Genomic DNA, 22,237 nt, shown 5'->3' with positions numbered 1-22,237 from the left:
CCGGGCCAAAGGCAGGCGCTAAACCGCTGCGCCACCCAGGGATCCCAGCCCATTTTTTAATCAAGTACTTCTTCTTATTGTTGAATTTTAGGAGTTCTTTGTATATTTTGGATAAAAGTCCTTTATCAAATGTCTTTTGCAAATACCCTCTCTCAGTCTGTAGCTTGCATTTTCATTCTCTTGATAGCAGTATAAAGTCAATTAAGATTCTCCTACTAGAAAAGGGGCACCTGAGTGGCTCAATCAGCTGAGTGCCCAACTCTTGATTTCAGCTCAGGTCATGATCTCATGTGTCATGGGATTGAGCCCCTCATTGAGCTCCTCAGCAGGGAATCTACTTGAAGATTCTCTCTCTCTCTGCCCCTCCCCCCACTCGTGCATGCTCTCTCTCTCTCAAATAAATAAATATTTAAAAATATATTCTGCTACTAAGGCAAGTATTGCCTTCTCTAACCTTTTAATCAAAAGAATAGTATATTTGATTGATTATTTGCTCATTAAACCAGTAGTCAAGAAAACTTAGTGTATGTTTAACCTCATGCCAAGGACTTTCACAAGAATAGAAATGAGGCATGGTTCCTGCTACCAATGGGTGCTTAGTTACGCAAACCTGAGTAAAGAATGGAATTTCTTTAAAGGAAAAAGTTCTTGTCAACCTCTAGCATTACCTTAAATTATTTTCTTTATAATCAAATACATATAAACAGAGAATAAAGTATATACTCCTTATATTTATTCATTTAATACATATCTATTGAAGTCTTACTGTCCTCTAGGCACTGAACAAAGTAACAAAGGTAGACAAAGTACTTGACTTCACAGGCATGTTCATTCTGGATGGGAAGAAAAAAGTGTGCACATCAAAAGAAACATAACCAATCCTTATTTATGGCAGTTGTGTTCTATAAGGTTGCCATAATGAATTGATAAACTCATAACCATTGCTTCCAGGGGAATTATAGGATTAGGTTTCTGAGAGCCTCTGGTCGTCACATTTTCATAAACTAATCAATACGTGATCCTGTTTGGGGGCACCTGGATGGCTCAGTGGGTTAAGCAACTGACTCTTGATTTTGGCTCAGGTCATGGCCTCAGGGTTGTGAGATTGAGCCCCTTGTTGTAGAGCTTGCTTAAGATTCTCTCTCTTCCTCTCCCTCTGGCCCTCCCCTACTGCTCACACACTTTCTCTTTCTCTCTCTCAAAAAAAAAAAAAAAAAAACATGATCTTGTTTTATGTGCATTTCTGTTTAAAGACATCTTATTAATATGTAAGGTTGATTCATTAGCAGTGAATTCCAGCCAAGGGCTCATGCCTGAAGGAAACTTATCTAATACGTATTTTGTCAGTAAAGCACATCACAGCCTTCTTGTGCTTAGGGGCACTGGACGATACTTAGCACCATGCTTGGGAGCCATTATAAACAGTGAAATAACCAATAAAAAAAACATAAAAATTAAATTTCATGGCACCAAATTAACTCCAAAAAGGGCATTTATTTATGGTATGGGAGTTGAAACAAGACAGCAGAGTATTGTCTTATTCAGCCTTAGATGAATACCAGGTGACTCAAACTTTCCTCCACTCTAGCCTTGTCCATGAATGACTGTGAAACACTGATTTGGGGCTTACAAATAAATCTTAGAGAGTAGGCAAATGCAAAAATTCAGAATCCATTAATAAATGAGGACCAACTGTAAATAATAAATTTCAGATAGTGGTAGGTGTTAGGAAACCAGTGAAGCAGGATTGGGGTAGAGAACGACAGGACACCATGAACAGCTATTTTACAGGGTGACTAGGGCAATCCTCTGTGAGGAGAGGACACTTGAGTAGACATGAGTGATTAAAAGGAGTTTGTTCTGTCAACGTGAGGGGAAGGAGGATATTGTAGGGAGCAAATGTAAATGGCTGCAAATCAAGGAGCAAGTTTGACTTGGTTTATATGAGGAACAGGACCAAGGCCTCCATGTTTGCAGCAAAAATAAAATGGCAGAAGAGGAGTTTGAGAAGGTAATAAGAGGTCAAGTAATGCATGGTCTTGTTGGCCTAAGGAAGAACTTAGATTTTGTGTGAAAGGGTAATGAGAAGACACTGAAGGTTTTAAAATATATATGAGCTGGGGTGCCTGGCTGGCGCTCAGTCAGTTGAGTGTCATTGACTCTTGATTTTGGCTCAGGTCCTAATCTCAGGGTTGTGGGATTAAACCCCACCTTGGGGAGTCTACTTCCTCTGCCTTTCTCCCCACTGGTATGTGCATGCATGCTGTGTCTTTCTTTCTCTCTCTCTCTCTCTCTCTCATAAATAAATCTTAAAAAAAAGAAAAATAAACAAAAATAAAATATATATGAGCTATAGGTTATAACTCAACTAATTTTAGAGGCCCCCTAAAATTACAAATTAAATTTACCTCCTAAAATACCATTCAAATGAACTATATTAACTTAAGTGACAAGGTTTCTTTAAAAGTAAAGTGGTGACACAGTGTGACTCTCAGGCTGTCTTCACTGCTGACCCTGTGCCAGGTGATGACCCCAAGAATGACCTTCACCTGACACAAATGGGTCATTTCTTACTCACAAATCCTTGGTGTTTTTTCCCTCTAGTCTGCCATGACTGTACCAAAACACTGTTGCTGGGCTGCCTCTGACATACAGTCAGAAAGCAACAAGATCCAGCTGATCCAAAGCAGGTTAAACTAATTTTTTGACTCTTATTACCTAGAGGAAAATCTAAAATTAATATTTCTCCTAGAGAACTCCTAGAATCTTCCTCCCTCAAGGATTAAACCCCCAGCCCTCCAGAATTATTTGATAAACCTTGCTCCAGTGGAGCCATTTCAGGGCTGTGAAACTGCATTGTATAATCCTACAACGGTGAATATACGTCATTACACATTTGTCCCAACCCACTCAATGTATATCACCAAGAGTGAGCCCTAACGTAATCTATGGGCCTTGAGTGATAATCATGTATCAACATGGATTCAGCACTTGTAAATAGATACCACTCTGGGAAGGGTGTTGTTAGTGGGAAGGCTGTCCATGTGTAGGGGCTGGGGATATGTGGGACATCTCTGTACTTTCTGCTTAATTTTGCTATGAATGTAAAACTCCTCTAAATACTGAAGTCTTAAACTTGCTCTACATGGAAAAATAAACAACAATTTAGGATTGCAGTAAGAATATATTTAAATATAACTGCATCAGACAGACTCCAAGGCAGCCCCAGGCCCAGTGCCTGAAAAGAAGTTGGAAGACAATGTCTGAGGCCTGAGGGACAGAGACATCTCTGTGCCTGTGTGGGTGTTTGAGGGGGGATTGTGGGTTAGGCAGGGCTTGATTGGGACCACATGATTGGATGGTGTATGAGAAGGGGAGAGACTAGCATATTCTCTAAGGTGAACAAAGGCTTGAAGGCCAGAAGGTTTTCAGAGTACAGAGGGGACTCCGTCTGTGAATGCAGACGACTGGCTGGAACAGAGGGTTTTGATTAAGGGATCAGGGAAAAGCAAATTTGGAAAGGCTGGCCCTACCATTTCAGCACTGATCTACCCCAGTGGGACCAGACAGTGGTATTCATAGCCTCGGATTGTCTTGTTGGAGTGCTGGCCTTGGGATCTGTGGCATGGAGGTACTTTCTCAATGTAGTTATTTCTACTGAGCCTGTCACTAGCTCAGCAGGAGGTAAAAATTACTTGACAGTCTCTCCTGGCTCTCACCCATCCAAAGCGTGAGGGAGCGTAGGGGTGTCAGAGTGGGTGGGCGTTGAGGAGGGTTAGTCCTTAGGAACTGAAGCTTTCAGTGAAGAATACAGCACACAGAGAGGCTTACCCATAGTCTGGGGCCCCAAGCAAACAGGCCCCCCCACAGTGGAGTCCCCATTTGTACCTTTCACTCTCAAAAGGTTTTATCTGGTATGGAAATCTCTCTTCTCTTTCTCTGTCTCATGCACACATACATGTACACATATGGAGACACACACACACAATTATTATCAAAAATCGCTTTGGAATTTAAACTCTCAGCTAAGGATCCTTCTCCTAAACAAAGCTACATTTTAATACAGCTCTACTGGTTCCCTATTACATTGCAAATGTGAACTACTCACCGTAGGCAGTACGAGCTCCTTTAAGTCCATTTGACTTCTAAAGGCGAGGGTGATAACATTTTGGATTTCATTTTTGTTTGTCCTATAAGAGTCTTGAGTTTGGGCCAAAAACCCAGGCCGTGGATGAATGTGCTTTAGACCTCATTTTTTGTCACAGGGCCAAGTGGACTTGGGAGAGAGGGTGGAGCTGTCTGTTCAGACATGATTTTTAGTTTGCCCTTTGCCTCTGGAGCCAGGGCCTGGCCCCCATCCAGCCGCACGAAGAGAAGATTATGGTATTTTCTAGGTAATTTTAAGGAACACAAACCCAAAGTAAAGTCAGGTGGTTTCAAGTCTGCACTGAATTTTTCATGTTAAGGATTTGTCATGATTTGGGTTTTCAGCAGAGCTGTATTTTAAATGATGAAGGGAGTTGTATTCTTCTGCAGACAGGCATGTTTTGGTTGTTTGCTAATGACCTCTGGTTTTGCTTATGAGGAGTTTTGTTAACAAATGGAAATGTAGCAAAATAAAACACTCTCTTTCGTACTCTTTTTTTTCCTCTTTCTTCTTTTTTAAACAATGAGAACCCTTGCAATAAACTGTCAAAACCAGGCTATAGATATTGGTTATTGTAGCATCATTAATACTGTGTAAAAATAAATTAGTCACTTTAGCAATCAAACACATTCTTCTGATCTCCTGTCGGTGCTTTTAAACAGAGCCTTCCCCTCACTGTTTGATAGATCCTATTGTTAAGAGAAGAGAACTGTAGAGATGTATTAAAAAACTCTTTGAAATTTTTCCAACCTCAGGAACCCATTCAGCAGTAATTAGCCTTTAAGGAGGTTGATAAAGGAGAGCTGGGCAGGGGCCTGCCTGCTGGAGTTTAAAGGTTATCCCCAACCCCTGGAAGAGAGGGTTCAGGTTCAGGACCCTTGTCATGCTCCATCTGCCCTGCCTTTTCTTGCCCTCTGACCCCACCACCCATCTCACTCTCCACCTACGTTTCCTCAAAGAAAGAGAAGCCAGGACTGAGCCTGCAGAGGGTGACAAAATTAAACCAAAATAAACTTTTATCTCAAGCACAGACTTCTCTTTCAGGGGGGAAAAATTGCTCTGTCTTTAGGCTAAAATGACTGATTGAATTGAACACAACTATAACTTCTGGTTCCTGTTTAGGTCCATTCCTTCAATGGCCGTGGCCCATTCGTATTGAGATGGCACTGAATCCCACAGAGCTTTCCACTTCCCATCCTCACCCGTCCCCATTGTCTCAACACCATTGCAGAACTATGGGTGTGATTGAAAGCTAAGTGAACATTTTAAAAGAGGCTCTGCTGTCTCCAGAAGGGGGCATATTTATAAAAATTCACTACAATTCCCCTTAGCAGAAGGTATGGTAAAGACAAGATAGAGGTGTCATCATTGATAACAAGGGAACATGATCAGGAAGGGGGAAAGAGCTGCTCAGAAGCAGTGTATGTCTTGCAGTCTTGGGGAAATTCCCTAAATATAGAATTTCACGGTGAATACACCCATATGGGTGTGTGTTAGAGACCAAGATAAAAGAGATGTTCCTTTTCATTTGAGAGCTGTATTCGTTTGCTAGGGCTGCCATGCCAAAGTACCACAGGCTGGGTAGCTAAAGCAACAGAAATTTATTTCCTTAGAGTTATGGAGGTTAGAAGTCCAAGATCAAGCTATTAGCAGAGTTGATTTTTTTTTCTGAGGCCTCTCTCCTTGGCTTGCAGATGGAGGTCTTCCTGTGTCTTTACATGGTCTTCCTCTGTATAATGTCTGTGTCCTAAACTCTTCCTCTTTTAAGGACACCAGTTATGTTGGATTAGGGCCCACCATATGACCTCATTTAACCTTAATGACCTCTTTAAAGACCTGTCACCAAATACAGTCACTTTCTGAGGTCCTGGGTCATTAGAGCTTCAACATATGCATTCTGGTGCTAACACAATTCAGCCCATAACAAGAGCTAAGGACATGTCATTATCACAGTTGACTCTTGGTTATGGACCAAAAAAGTTAACAACAGTGAACATCCCATGAGTTCCTTTCACACACACACACACACACACACACACACACACACACACACCTCATTCCCAGTGCAGGAAGAGCTCCCAGTCAACTCAAGGTTGACTCCCAGGGGCAGCAGATATTGGGGGAAAGTAGCAGGAACAGTTGGTGCAATGTGATTAATGGAAAAAAAATGACTTTATTGATGTTGAATCCAAAGACCTATTTCACCATTGTCACCATGATCAGAATATATTTACTAATTGGTTAAGATTTCAAGTTCTGTGTGCTGATATTTGGACTTAGGCTTTTTCATAGTCCATGCACAATTCTCCTGTTTCTGGGCATCACTCTTCTTCTCCAGATAACTAAATAAGAATATTCCATGGAAAAATATGTTTCTCTGTGTGTGTCTGTCTGTCCATTTATATATATATAAATAATATATATTTATATTACACACACACACCAATTGAAATGTATATGTTACAAAGCATCTTAGGTACATACTGATGCTTTCAATCTAAGGGTAAGTTTTGTTTGTTCTTAAGGCGATAAAATTCATCATTCATCAGACATTTAATTCTCAATACCTTTTTCCTAATTACACAGAAAATTGCTGGCTAGATTTCCTACTGCCCAAGTCACTAGTCGCCTGTCTTATTACTACTTTTCATATCATTTTTCCTCCCCAAAATAGTGCCCTGCTCCTGGTTCCTTCCCCATAGTGTACAAACATGCTGAAACCTTTGCCATGACAGGGCAGTGATCATAAGTTTCATTGGAGATTAGGTTTAAGTTACCAGAGTGAGGGGGAAAGGTTCTGAACCAAAGTAGCATGCTAGAAGAACAAGAGGTAGCCCAAGGAGGATGTTCAATCAAAAATCAATCAGGGAAGGCAGAGGTTCAGCCCTGAGGAGACTAAGAAAGAATTGCAAGTCCAAAGAATCAGAAGAAAGTTCAAGGCTCTGCTCCTAAGTGTCAGGCAGAAATGAGACTGCACCTAGATGCTTCCTGCTTCATCACCTACTTTCAACGCATCTTATCTGCCTCCTATTTGCCAGCCTTGATGCCAAGTGCTCAAGATACAAATCCACATAAGAAATGGTCCAAAGTGTCAAGGATATTACAGCTAATGACAAGTGGGTTGACCTTGAGAAAAAAAAAAAAAAAAAGGCAGCCCTGAACATCAGTGATGTTATCATCCTCTTAGAGATTGGCAGTTCATGATTTGGTGGGTGGGTTGGCTTAAAGTATCATGAACATATCCTAAAATTGGGTTTAGCTCTCCAAAAAACTTGAAGAGCCAGTGTGCATCCACACTGACCACTGCCACATATTCCAGCCACTCCACAACAAACCTAATCAGTCTTCTGATAGCTTGTCTCTGAGGCTATCAGTAAGCCCCTAATCGCTAAATGCAATGGCTTCTTTTTAGTCGTCATCTTATATCACAGACTCTACCCCTCATTCTTAGGGCCCTCTCCAGCCCCAGTTATGTCTCATGGCTTGCCTTAGACATCTCCACTGGTTCTTTCCCCTTTGCTTCCTTGGCCCAGTTTTTCAAAATTTCTGTCACAGCCTTCTTTTTCTTCCTCTCCACTCTCTCTTATCCCTCAGCTTCTCTAATCAGTGATTACTTGGCATGGGCTTCAAGTCTGTCCTCCTTTTCAATCCTGGACCCACATTTTCACTGTCAGCTTAACCTGAGTATCTAGTCCAAAGACTCGAGTATACCATGTTTAAAGTACAAACTAGAAAAACAAAAAACAAAACAAAAAACTAGATCTTCCTCCCCTACTCTCTTTCTTCTTCTTTCTACTCGATTAATGATATTCATCATTCAGCTGTCCACATTGGAAAAGCTGAAAACCATGACGGTAGGCATCTCTGCATCCATTCAGTGCAAAATACAATGCTTTGCACATCTATCAGTACATGTTTAAAGAAGTTAGTAGCTCATTGCATCAAGAAGTCTAAACTCTATACTTAGGACCATTCATAACATGGCCCCAACCGTGCCCTAAACAAACCAGAATTATTTCCTGTTATTTTTCAGGGCAAACTCTTAGAATCCACCAGGCTGTCCCCACTTTTCAGCTTCCCATCCATCTGGGAATTCCGTGCTGATTTTCACAGCCAGGTCTTTGCATGTTTTGCTTTCCCCTCCTTGACGGGCTTCCTTCCCATCTGTCAAAGTCTAGGCATCTTTCAAGGCGGGTTCCATCACCTGTCCTAGATAATACCTTCCTTGACCACATCAGACCATGGTAACTACCAACACCCACTCCCCCCCGAATCTCCGAATTCCTCTGGCACCAAACATCTGTACCACAGAATTTCGCACCTGGCTACATACTTGTTCTCTTTCTTTGGTATAAACAAGACAGAAAACCAGTCTCTCTTCCAGGGATTCACAGACATGGTAAATTCCTCCTTGACTTTTTTCCCAAAAATGTGTCTTTGAGGAGGAATTTGTAATCTTTCTTACTTCAGATGGTGAAATTTACATACCTTCTTGTGATCAACATGTTTTGCCTTAGTTGTCAGGAAATTTCGGACTGTTTTGGGACCAGATTGTAATAATCAGCTTATCTCAGAATCCTAGCAAACATTATCTATCCTGCCTGCCTCTACTGCGTGTTTATTCTTCATTTTGCAGACATTTAATTTATGAGACACTGTAGATCCTTTTGGGACAAAATGAGAAAACAGACCTCCAATTAATTGTATCCTTCTCATTTTATTTCATAACTTCTATATTCCTACCCGGATTGTGAGTCCTTGAGAACAGAGTTAGATATTCTATATCTTCTATTAATTGCCCAAAGTAGAAAGCATACGGTAGTCTCTTAATAATTCACTGTTGATGACTTAATGCTTTTGGATGTCCTAAGTGAAATAACCTACTTTGTTAAAATGAGTATTTTAAACCGAGATGAAAACATCTAAAAATTACATAATTCTAACAAAGGGCCTTGAGCCTATTTACTTCTGCTAGCATTTTGTTCAATGTTTTAAAATATCGGAAGTAGAACACAATAAACACGAATCACAAGTTAAAGTTTATGCTATTACATTATCTAAACTTAACACTTAAAATAGGAAAGAAGATTAACGAAATCAGTAGTTCACTGCCAGTAACACTTACCGGATGACAGAGTGCATTTTTGCCCCCAGAACCCCAAAGCCCTGCTGGCTGCCTTTCTGATAATCACCACCGTTCAGGTGGTGTCTGACTTATTTTTTTCTCCCCTCATCCTCATTTTCACTCCCCCTTTCCCCTCCCTTCCTAACACAAGATAGCAAACATTAAGATTGGCTTTCAGTAAAACTATGTGTGCCAGTCATCAAATTCTTTTTCTTGCTTGCTTGCTTTTTCTGGGGGTGGTGGGGGATGAGGGGGAAGAGGGGTTCCTTTTTAAAGCTCACCCAGGGAGAATACTTTAACTTTGAAAGAAACCACAAGAATGTGATCATCAAGTCATAGCCAGACTTAGCCTGTGTTCATACTTCCTGTCCTTTTACCCCTACCCACACCCGCCCCCCCAGATTCACCCACCAACACATACCTAGAGCTGTTATTTATACAGAAGGTGCAGATAATCCATATAAGTACAAACACTTTTGAGACTCCTTGCCCAACTGACTGGGCTTTCCCACTGTGCAAGAAGTAAGGGCTATGGATCTTTTCCTTGGCTCTTTTAACCAGATGGAAATGTTTGCCTTTTCTTTTCACAAGTTGCCTTCTCCACCTTTTCCTTCTAAGCAATAATACTAAAGAGAGAACGAGGATAACAACAGACACAGTATCTTCATAATTATGAGATTCAAAGATATGTCCTCCCCAAACTCCTGATCTAACCTACATTGTATGTGTGATGTTGGAAGATAAATTAAAACTCATTTTTGCCATCCCAAGTAATTATTTTTGGACCAAACCAGTGTGGGTCCACCTTGGCTAGCTTCATGCGACCTCTTACCTTGCAGTTTGTCCAGGGCTCCTAATTAATGTAGGTTCTTTTCGCACAGCCATGTGTAATGTCCTGAATCTCCTTGCCTCATGTTTAGCTTCTGTTTGCTTTTTTAAAAGAAAGTAATTTCAATTTGTCTTAGGTGTAATAGAATATAGTAAGCAAATCTGTTGCAAAATAGGAAACATAATGTGCTCTACATATAAACAGAATATTTTGAACGTCTGCTATGTGGGATTCTCCTTTTTGTTTTTTTCCATTATTGAAATAAATATAAATATCAGCTATACTAGTATTAGATATAATATAAAAGATGTATTACATTTAACATCAGGAGACACAGGAGTGCAGACCTACAAAAAACTTGCCTTGACCCTTTGAAAATGTGTCCTTGATATAGATAGAGATGGATAGGGATATGTAGATATAGATCATATATATAAAATCAATTACTGATACAAGAAGCAGAATAAAAAATTTAAATAATTTTGGGATGCCTGGGTGGCCAGTCAGTTAAGCATCTGAGCCTGCAGTCCTGGGATGAGCCTGGAGTCCTGGGATGGAGCCCCGCATAGGGCTCCCTGCTCAGCAAGGAGTCTCCTTCTCCCACTGCCTTTGCCCTCCCCTCTGCTTGTGCTTTGTCTCTCAGATAAATAAAATCTTCTTTAAAAATTTAAATAATTTTACCATTAGAACTTAAACCCAGAAATCTGGGTATTTAGGTATATGACTTTTGAACAAAAATGAAATTTATCGAAATGTCATATTTACTAAGTATAATGAGATCACTAATGTCAGATTAGCCCTGGGGACCAGCAAATGTTTACCTGGCACTTTAGAAATAAGTATGAGTCAAGGTATAATGAATGGATCTAGATTTATAATTTTATATATTTTAAATCTTTAAGAAGTATACATTAGGAGGGCACATGATATAATGAGCACTGGGTATTATATAAGAGTGATGAATCACTGACCTCTACCTCTGAAACTAATAATACACTATATGTTAATTAATTGAATTTAAATTTAAAAATATGTCTTAAAAAAAGAATTATACATATATAGAGATAATAGCAGTTCATTTATACCAGTAAGATAATTTGTAAGCCAGATGCTGGAGTGGAGGTTGACAGTTTGAGGATCAGCATGGATCTGCCATTTAATTTAGGAAGATGCAGCTAAACAATTTGACATAAAATAGGTAATAAATGAATAAACAAAACTGGCACCACATTATATGCTCATTCTTCTAACTTTTCAAGTCTTCAAGACAAGGATACAACCACACTTAAAACTGCTTCTAGGGCTAACCCATTATCCTCCCTCTACACTCCCTCATCCTTAATACCAACATCCTTCCCACCTGCCTCGAGTACAGTCTGTAAGCAACCTGACCTTTATCTACGTATACCTCCATTTATGTAGAGAGAAGAAATGCTTCCTCCTCTAACTGAGATCCTGTTGGACGTGAAACCACTCCGCCACAGTAGAAATAGAATTGGCCCAGAACCACCAAAGGGGTTCTGTTGTATTGTTTGCCTCCTACAGCCATGGGGGCCTTCATAAAGAAAATACCAGCCTAGAGAAAGAATAGCAGTCCAGAGAACAAGCCACCTCAGTTGCACTAAGGAACCAACTCGGCCACTCAGGTTTGGGCGTTACGGTGGCCCTCTCTCTGCTCTGCTGCAATTCAAGCAAGAAGGCAGAGCATAGCAAAAGAGCCAGAGCAGCTGAGATGAATGCAAACAGCAATTTAAGAGAGCATCCCAGTTTGTTTAGTGTTTTCGCACAGATTTGGACAGCTTTGTGCTACTAAAATGCCCATGTTAAAGAAGAACCATTAGGTGGAGCTGATATTCATAGAAATCATGCCAGTGCGGGGAGGGGGGCGGGGGAATATTCCTTTTATGAATTAGGCAGAGCTTGTAGTTTTTATCATGGCTTTAAACACTCAAATACTAGTCAAAACCTGTGAATATGTATACATTCTTTTATATGGATAATTATCCTCTTTATTGGTGGCGCCTCCTGGATTAGGAGGATTTTTCCATGCAAATAAGCAGGAGAGGAAGGTAGTGCAACAAAGAACAACTTTTATGTGGCTTCAGTACCTATTTAGCCAAACTTCTACATTTGTAGAGAGGCAAGTGCTCTACATTCCTGGATTTCTAGAAACTTCTTTGTAATTACTTTAAAGTGACTAATTCAAATTAAAGTCCTTATATAGTTTCTGTTAATGCATACAAACAGCAAGCAGACCCACTATCCGTGTGCTGTTAAGAATAGCTCACCCAAAGTATTTATGTCTAATTTCGAATATCTGATCATGATAGAAACAGGCAAAGGTATCGTATATGTCTGGTCTGTATTGTTTTAGTATGAGCAGCCATAGAAATTGAAGGTTAAATACGGGATACTGTGTGCTTTTAGAAGGATCCTAAATTACGTTGCAAATAATGTTTTCTAATGATAGTACCAAATTCACAACACCTCTTTTTGGCCAACAGAGTTGGGTTTTTTTGGTTTGGTTTGGTTTGGTTTGTGAGTTTTGGTTTGTTTGTTTGTTTAAGCACTTTCTTTTTACGGTAGAGGCATCCATTTTTGTGTGAGCCTGAAGTTTTGGGGTCCTTTGGTGGTTTTTTTAAAGTGATATTGTGGTCTCACATTTTAATGTTTCCTGGAAGAACTGGCTGGCTATTTATTTTAATTACTTCACAGGAACCCACATGACAATTTTTGAAGGACATTTTCTTATTACTCATTGTTTAGTATTTTGGTCATCGTTTTTTCCCAACAGGATATAGTTTCAAGGTAAGATTCCATTTGTTTTCTTTTTATTTCAGAATAAAATACAGAAATTCTACTGTTAATTTTCTGGCCCCTTCCCCACCTATCCATGTATCACCTCCACCCCCACCACTCTTCCCCTCCACTCCAAAAGAAATTTTCATGGTTTGGGTAAACATTTCTACTAAATCTGCTTGAAAGCTAATCATTTAGAGGCAAATACGACCTCAAGAACCACAGTGTTTGGAGGTGTTAGGAGGCATTTAAACACAAATCTTCCTATTCACAGCCTTCAAAATTCTAAACTATTGGGGATGCCTAGAGGTTCTGATGAGGGGAAAATAAATAACATAGGGAAAAAATAAAACAAATGTTTTGTTCTCTAAATGTGACTTTGGTATGTATCTGACATCAGAAATAGAAATTCATCTTTCATGAAATCATTTTATAGTTAACTGATTGGAAAAATATGCAGCTCTAGTCATTGTCAGAAGTATACTTATAAAATCAAAGCTCAAATTTAGAGATCAAGTCTTTATTGTAAAACGTTGATGGATGTTGTACGGTTTCACCCTGGAACAGAGTTCACTACCTGCTTCTCTCGTGTAAATTTAATATTCTTTATTTCTTCTTTAGTTGGTCAAATAAGAGGTCTGTCATTACTTTCATAATTTCCAGTTTTTCACCAAAAACCACCCTGATACATTTTTAGATGCCTATTTTCATGAAATAAAAAATGTTTTAAAATTGCTGATGGGAATATCACAGGACATCGAGGAAAATGGCTTTAACTATAACACTTACCTTTGAATAACTCCTTGTAAAAAACTTTCACAAACTTTTTTCCCTTCAATCCTTACTGCAGAACAGAGTCGTGGAAAGCCAGTAGGAACTTGTTAGATCAATTGCTCCCACCTTCCATCTTATAGAAGAAAAAACTAAGGTCTGGGATGTTAAGTTAAATTTACCAACGTCTATAGTCTGTGTCTACTTTCCCCCATTGCTTTTCTGGCCCATGTGTCCCGTGTTATCCTCATCTTTCAGATCATGTAATTACAGCCTCTCACTCAAAGCTCTATAGGCATTTGGTGAACTGGAACCCAGATCTCTGCCTCCTGGCATCATTTTAATATACTCTCTAATGCATGGCCTGCTGTTAATCCCTGCTGGCTAAGGGCCATTCCTATCCTATTCCTAGTTTTTTGGAGAAAAAAATTTCTGTTTGTGTCATAAGGTGCTAAGGATGCCTAGAACTGTATGGGTAGCACCTTGAGGATTATTAATGATTAATTCAGGAAATGAAATAACCATCTGTGATATTTTTAACCCCTTCTACAAGTTACGCAGTATGTGCTTAGTAAATAACAGTTGAATTGAATGGAACAACAGGTTAACAGAGCTATTGTTTTTGCTAAGAAGACCGAAGACCGTTGCTATGTTTTATAGAGGACCACATGCTTCCATCAGATAGAGGATGTGCTTAGCAGCTAGGAAAACCAGACAATCAAATCTAACTCCACCACTTACAACCTTCGTGGCCTTTAGAAAGCTACCAAGTTTCCTGAACTATAATTTTCTTTTCTGTAAATACTGTCTACCTTACCGAGATTTTATGTGGATTAAATTAGAAATGTGTGTGTAGAGTCACGCACAGCAAACACCCAACAATTTACCCTTCCCTGCCCTTCATGTCTGTCTGAGAGGTGACTGGTGGCCTGCTTCTCTGCACTGTTTGAGAGTCGGGATAGTAAAGTCGAGCCGATACGTGTGTCTGGATATTTTTGGGTTTTGGGCGCAGCCCTGGAAACTTGACTAAAGCACAGGGTGTTGTGGCTTTGTTTCACTGGCATGTGTCACACGTGTAGTACGCTGGGCAGCAGTGCACTTTCCTTGTTTTCCTTCTTTAGCAGTGTGCCGGTGCTGAACGCAGCACCAGAAGGGGAAGCACACAGGTGGAGAGGTCTTTGGTCTCATGAAATTTGATGGTTTGGAAAAACACTTGCTACAGTAACATGCTGTGAAACCATATTGAGTTTACTAAATGGCCTTGAGTATTTTGCAGAGTAAATATGTAGGTCACCAAGCTTCTGTAGCTTTAATAGATACAAATAATATTAGAGGATCCTCCTCAAAAATCACCGGTCAGGATCTGTCCCCACACTCTGCATCTTTTCAAAACTTGAAACATTCTAAAATCAGTGATCATGCTATAGTGTTGTGAGTCCAGACATTTAGGTTTCAGACTTCCATAACAGAATCTTTAGACACTGATGCTTTTGACATACTTTGTGAAAATGTTAATAGCTCATGATATATTTACCTACTACTGTAAAATGTTTTCTATTAGGCACTTGAGGCAAAGAATTTTAAGGTTTTTATTTTAATTCCAGTTAGTTACCATAGGGTGCTATATTAGTTGCAGGTATACAGTATAGTGATTAGGCACTTCCACCTGGTGCTCCTCACGACAAGTGTGCTCCTTCGTCTCCATCACCAAATTTTTAATGGGGTTTTCAGATAACCCGTTGAGCCCCTTAAAATAAAAAAGACCAAAGAATTCCTTTATCAGAAAAGTACAATTAATATTCAAAATAGCACTGCTTAATAATGGAAGAGTGGCATTAACCTATGCCTGTCTGCTTATACCAGGTTATACTTGGGAACCAGTGGTTCCTCACTGCTGGTCCACCAGGTATCCTGACAGTGGGTTCAATCCCGACGAAGACTCTCCCAACCTGTGAATTTATCCACATTAAAACAAAGCCTTTGAAAATGCAAGCCCTTCTTCCTTTCCCTAAACGGGTGCATACTGCAGCCTAGAAGAACATGCCAGTGATTCTTGCAGTGGGAGCTTCCGTCTTGAGGGTCGGGGGTGGTGAGGAAATTGGAAGAAAACCTAGACAGTAATAGCATTTCAAACTATACTATTAAGCAGGAGAAAATTGGATTTTGGTAAGTCATGAACAATAGCTGTTATTTCCAGATGTTTAAAAAGTGAAGTCTCCAGGATATATTACAACTTTGACTAAGTTTCTCACAGAAACAGCAACTAAAAGAAAAAAGGAAAGACACAAAGTAGAGATTAACAGGGTAATTTATCTCGAGAACTAATGTATCAGATAATATTGGCTTCCTAGAAAATGACTGTTTAAGGTTGGGTGGTTTTATAATTGATCAGAACAAGGACTGCAGATGTGGTATGTGTTTCATGTCTGTCTGTCTGTGTATGTCTCCATCTAGACCCCCATACACTCAGTTATATTATCAGCTGGGTCACCGAGAGAGGATACTGAGAATTGACGCTTTTAAGCATGTGTTTTCCACCTTTTGATTTGAAGAAAAATGTGTTATTCGTGGTCTTTAACAAATAGTGACTGGCTAACGATAAAATCAAGAATTTGGGGCGGGACTAGTCTTTTACTAAGAGTTAAATAATTTAGTATTCACAAGTGATCAAGGAAGGACCAGCTACTCCAGCTTAGTAAGGAATAATGATACAGTCATGCCACTTGGAGGTGTCTGTCACTGGATATTCAGATTCTCTGGATAAGGTAGTTTGAATCACCTAGTCCAAAGCACGAGAGAAAGCAAGAAGCTGCCTAAATAGCAATTGGGCAAATAATTTTACCTTGAAATCACACGGCAAGCATGGTTCATAATAAACGTTCTGACATAAAAGAGTTATAGAATATTAAAATATAAAACCATAAGGCTAATGTCTACCCTTTCGATTTTGAGGTCCCAATATCTTACGTTCTTTTTCAAATCATTCCCACATTAGACATTTTTTTTGCAAGTAAAACACATCTCACCCATCTACCTGTGCCCCTCATGCGCAGTGGCCCATCTAAAATCTTCTGCGTTGCTTTACTAGTATTATATAATTGTGTTCAGTGCTGAGCAATGCCAAAGCAACGTAATTCATGAAACGAGAAATCACTTAGTTACTACCTTCACCAGTCTTTGCCCCAGGTTATTGTCTTTGCACGGATTTGGATTTTTCTCACTTTGACTTCAGCACATGCATTCTGTGCATTTTACCTTTGCTAACAGTACACTTTGGAAGTTCACTCTAACGTTTGGAGCTGTTACCTACAGATAACGTTCTTTGCATACCCCGTGCGTAAAGGATTTGATTGTTCATATTTTGTGTTATGTTTTTTTTCTCTTATTACTCTGGTCTGCCCAGGCATTTAGTCGAACCCATGAAGGGAATACAGACAGCTGACTGGATGAAGAAGACATTGTGGAAAAAAACTCCCATTGTTTAGATTTCTGTCAGAGGATATAAGAATACTTAATTTCTTTTATCTCTAGGGCTTTCATTATCATTTAAATTTCATTTTACATTAATTGATCAGGGATTAGTAAAGCCATTATGCAGAAATTAGAATAAGACAAGCCAGATGGAATGAATAATTCATGAAGTCCAATTACATTTTATTTCTGGTGTACTTTCAAACTTGCCTCCGACTTCTGTGCTATTTTGATGTGACAATATTCACTGGAAATCAAGAGTGCCATTTTAATTTATTGTATCCCTCTGGAGTGGAAGCATTTGTATGCGGTGGGGGTGTGCTAATGCATCCCCCCCAAACACCCGGTTTCGGGGCTGCTGGAAATCCTGGGGGATCTGGAGGACGTGGTGCATGCCCTGGGAGGGTTCGGGGATTCTCCGCTGAGCCACACCAGTCGGCCCCGGGGAGGCAGAGACACTAGGGCCTGCGAACCCCCCAGAGGAGCCACGAATCCCCTCCAAACCTGCGTTCCCGTTGCCGCCCGCGGAGGAGCGGGTCCCGCCGCAGGCCCGGGGCCCGGGGCCGGGGGCCGGGGGCCCGGAGGCCGCGCTGCAGCTGCAGGCGGAGCCCGCGAGGTGGCAGGCGCGGCCTTGCGCGCGGGAGGGCCGGGCGGCCGGGCGGCGGGGGCCTCGGCAGCATCCCCGCGGCGCCGGCCCCAACGGCGGGCCGCGCGCCTCCCGGAGCCGAGCCGGCGGCAGCGCGGGGCTAGCGGCGGCCGCGCCCGCCTGCCCCGAGGGTCGCGACCGCCGGGGTCCGAGCCCGCCGCCGCCGCAGGCCCCCTCCCCCCGCGCCCGCGCCCGCGCCCGCCCCCGCCCCCCGGTATTTATTTATGCCACTGGACAGCTCTAGGCACATTAAAGCTGCGGTTCCCCCTCTCGAGGACTTTCATCTCGGGGAGTTTATGACACTTAGCGAATGTGCAAAGTTCTTAATTAGGCTCGCTAGACGGCCCGAGGCAGCGGCAGCGCCACCGAGTCTTCCCGGTCTCTGCTTACAGCACAACAAGCCGCTCTACTCCTTTGAAGACAACGCGGACTACGTGTACGACGTCATGTGGTCCCCCGTGCACCCCGCGCTCTTCGCCTGCGTGGACGGGATGGGGCGCCTGGACCTCTGGAACCTCAACAATGACACGGAGGTGAGCGGCGGCGCAGGCGCCGGGCGGGAGGGCTGGGAGGAGGGCGCACCGGCCCCCCCGCCGCCCCCGCCCCCGCCCCCGCCCATTGCATTCCACGCCGCTGCAGCCCCGTCCCCAGAGCGTGGCGGCTCCTGCGCGACCGCGGAGAGCCCCGTGGTGCGTGTGCCCGGCGGGCCCCCGAGGTCGCCGAGGTCGCCGAGGTCGCGGAGGTCGCCGCCGGCAGCCCGCGGACGCCCAGGGCCGGTGCGGGGAGCCCTCGCGCTGCGCCCCGGGAGCGCTGTCCCTGTTCAGTTCAAGGAAGACGATTCCGTCCACCCTTTACGTTTAGCTCTACCCTCCGTTTGATTTTTACGAGGCAAAGAATCCTTGTCTAAAATGCTGAACTCGCAGGCGGACTTTCACAGTCCTTTTTTTTTTTTTTTTTAAACTCTGAACACATATGTGAAACGTAGTATTTTTTTAAAAAGTGGAATTTCAACATGTCACGTTCAGAATACTTCACAAGTACATGGCCCTCTTTTTTTTTTTTTTTAAAAAAGGGGGGAATCGACAATAAAGGAATTTTTTAGATGATTCTGAAAAAGTTCTGTACATATTGATGTTTTTAAAAAATGATGCCATGTGCATGGTCCCCTTTTTCCCCACACTCTTAAATTTACCCAGGGGCTAATTCAGCTACTTGGTTTGTATTTGTTTTTTGTTTTTTGTTTTGTGGTGACTTTTCTTTTTTTAACTTGAATATTAAATATCCTTCAGTTTAATACAATGAAACGGGGTCTTCATCACTTCCTGGCTTGTGATTCAGGGCAGCTCTCCATAAATAAGAGGGGACAGGTAAGGGGAGCGAGTGCTGCAAACTCTGCAGCAAGTGGAGAACAAGAGAAAGGTCTTTTGAAGTGTTTTGAGCAGGAAGCAACTCAGCCTTTTTAATTAGGAGGCCTACAGCTGGAGGATATGAGGAGAAGGAGGTTCCCCTACTATTTTTTTGTGGGAGGGGGCAGGGCAATATCCCTCAGGTGTTATTATTGAGCCGTGGTGTCTCGCAAAATTCTGTACCCCTCTAGCCACTGCCAAATAGTCATCTTCTGAAAATATTTCAATTTAAATCTGTGTTTTCTTTCTGCTACAAGAGCTATGTGACAGAGGCAAGGGTTACGTAATGAAGCATCTTTGAAAATTATCAAAAGGCATGAATAGTGCAATGCTCATCATTTGGGATGTTGAAATGCTCATAACATTATTGCTTTTCACGAAAAGATGCTATTATTTGACACTGTGTTGGTTTCCCAAAGTCTTTCATCACCGTTGATTAAAATCATATTGCTTCTACCTCCTGGAATAAACTCATTCACTTAAAGCAACCAAAAAACACACGTTTTCCAGGTGGGCTTAGGAGACCCCTCCCTCCCCATATCAGAAATCAGATCTACTAGAAGTGATGTTTAGAGGTGGTAGCCCACTATGATGCAGTAGACTGAGTGTTCTACACTCTCCTTAATAGTTCCTATGTAACTCGTTTTGTTTTGTTTTTAGTCTGCTTTTTAGGTAAAATGAAATCAAGGTGTCAACATTGCAAAATGTAATTTTTCCCTTCTCTTTCTCTAGATATCAAGGCACAACCACATAAGAGTTTTATAGCTAACCATTTTTTAAAAATCATTAGGGGGCATGCAGACTGCTTAGTTTTGTGGTAAACATAATTCTGCTTTCAGAATAACAGTGGATATATCGAATCAGATTCAAATCCAGTAGCGAACGGAACACTTTTTAAAACTCTAAGATCATTTTTGCCTTCGATCAAGTTGAGCAAGATTTTTCAGACACTTGTCAGATTAGGGTTTAGATGTGTGTAAAAAAGAAAGAGAGAGAACCTGAATTCCTAGAGTGATCCGTTGGTGATGGTGTTGTTGAAATGACTGTACTTTTGGACCAAGTTTTCCCAACTGCTCCTATGCAAGGATAGTTCATATTCACCTACCTCAATATCACCGCCCTCCACACAATGTAGTAATCTATGCTGTGTATCTCCCTGTTTTTGCGATTAAAATTATTGAGCCTTAAAAAAATGTGAACATAACTGTGAAACCAAAGTACAGAAGTAAGATAGAGTCAATATATGGATTATTTTCATTAGGGATTCATCAACTTTTGAGAGGTCATATGAGTCAAACTAATAAAATATATTTTATCATTTCCTTCAGCACTTGATAATTTTTTAGCACATGTCACAGGCTGTGATAGTCATTTTTAAATCATTTATAAGATTTGAAAGGATATTTTTAAATAGTTAAAATATTGCCCCAGTTTGCTATACTACTTAATTCTCAATAAATAAGATTCTTTAAAATGTATTAGGCATAATTTAAAAGGTATCAGAAATCAGTTTGAGGGATTAGTTTTTTAACATATCCGTATTAAGATTCAACATTTGTATTCAATCTTTGAGATTATTCATTGATAAAATCTGATATCAAACAGAGTTAGGCAAAGTGTGATCCTGTACAGTCTCCCTAAATTATGGTGTTAAAACTAACTCTGAAAACTGTATAGCTGAATCGCGGATTGGTTCTCTGAGTAGCACACTAATAATAAAGCATATTGACAGAATTATGGCCCATCTAAATTCACATTGTTTTGGCCTTTGAAAGGTTTGGTTAAAAATTCAAGCTCCAGCCTGCACAGCAGGTACCTTTATTGTCGAAATTGTGTATTTTTTAGAAAATAAATGAGTTGGGGACTTTTGTTTTACATTTTTGCTCACAACTGACATACAGTGATTTAAGCGGGTAAAAGAATTTTTATTGATTTCAAGATTAAGTTTAAACATAGATTCTTACATATGATGGAGTTTTTATTGCTATTTTAAAGATAGGTATTGGGTCAATAATGTCCTATAAACAGATGGTTTCAATTCCCTGAACAGCAGAATGCCGGGAGTGCTAAGGCCCAGTACATGTCGGGTTTCTATCCTAAAACGACCTGTTTAGTAGACACAGGTCTTAAACAGTGGCGGGAGAGGATCTCTAGGGCCCTCTTCTCACTGGTTTTTTTTTTTTTTTTTTCTTTCTGTTTCGAGATTTACTCTCTTCTTTTTTAATGACCTGTTGTCCTTTCCTATTCAGCATTCTTGTAGAGGGCTCAGAGATCTGATCTATCAGTTATAAACTCCCAAACTTAAAGACAAGAGTTTACACAACTGTTGATAGAAGAGGGGTAGACCCACTAACATCTTTTCCTAATACTAGGGTTCTTGTAGCAAATTCTGCAGGTTCCATTTCAGCACCTCCAGTTCATTTTAATAATAAGTATGATAGTGATTACCCACATGGGCAGATTTCAGTGTTGATTAAAGAATATGTGAGGCCTCTTCGACAAATAGGTAGGTGTTGCAGTCTCTCAGGATACCACCTTGGGGGCATTTCCAAAGTTAGTGCTTTGTCCACCCTGACACTGACAGGAAGGGGGAAAACGGGGCGGGGGTGGGGGGGGCGGGAGAAAGGTAAAAAGAAAAAAAAAGAAAGGAGATTTCGAGCTTTTGAAGTTTTCCCACCTGCATTTTTTCTTCTTCTTCTGATCATCCCCTCCCCGATGAGGTTTTGAGGGATCAATACATATTTTTTTCCCTGAAGACACACATTAATATGACCTTTATTCCACCATCACCCCCCCCCCGCCTTTTGTAGTATCTTTAATCTCAGTAAATCCTGAAATCTCTCTCCATCGATCCATAAATCATGACCCGATCGTGAAGTATCACATTTAGCTGCTGTTTGTATGGTCGGACATACACCCTGAATAATCCGGAGAAATATTTGTCACTCACTGCCCACTGACTGTGGAGAAAAGACTCTCCAGCTTTTCTTTTTGTTGTTAAAGTGTCTCCTCTCTACCCCTTCATTCAGTGGAGCATATGATT

The 22,237-nt window shown here is 41.0% G+C and overlaps 1 protein-coding gene and 1 long non-coding RNA gene across 13 annotated transcripts in view; one reads left to right on the top strand and one right to left on the bottom strand.

Annotated features, from left to right (window-relative positions):
• LOC140609020 (uncharacterized) overlaps positions 1–9,350 on the bottom strand; it is a 38,192-nt gene extending 28,842 nt beyond the window's left edge. The window contains exon 1 of the long non-coding RNA XR_012011030.1: positions 9,273–9,350. This is a non-coding gene — a long non-coding RNA (uncharacterized lncRNA). The remainder of the gene's footprint in view (positions 1–9,272) is intronic.
• The window catches only part of DYNC1I1 (dynein cytoplasmic 1 intermediate chain 1), a 438,187-nt gene that overhangs the window by 397,638 nt on the left and 18,312 nt on the right, over positions 1–22,237 (top strand). For 8 of the 12 annotated variants that reach the window (XM_072784073.1, XM_072784080.1, XM_072784075.1 and 5 more), the window contains one exon: positions 18,109–18,321. In XM_072784073.1, the coding sequence (XP_072640174.1) occupies positions 18,109–18,321 (213 nt within the window). The remainder of the gene's footprint in view (positions 1–18,108; positions 18,322–22,237) is intronic. The other 4 variants (XM_072784083.1, XM_072784081.1, XM_072784082.1 and 1 more) reach the window with 1 other exon arrangement.

Source organism: Canis lupus, chromosome 18, assembly GCF_048164855.1.
Source record: "Canis lupus baileyi chromosome 18, mCanLup2.hap1, whole genome shotgun sequence".
In the NCBI taxonomy this organism is placed as follows: Eukaryota; Metazoa; Chordata; class Mammalia; order Carnivora; family Canidae; genus Canis; species Canis lupus.
The sequence above is the reverse complement of the archived record's forward strand: the minus strand, read 5'-3'. Positions and strand labels throughout refer to the sequence as shown.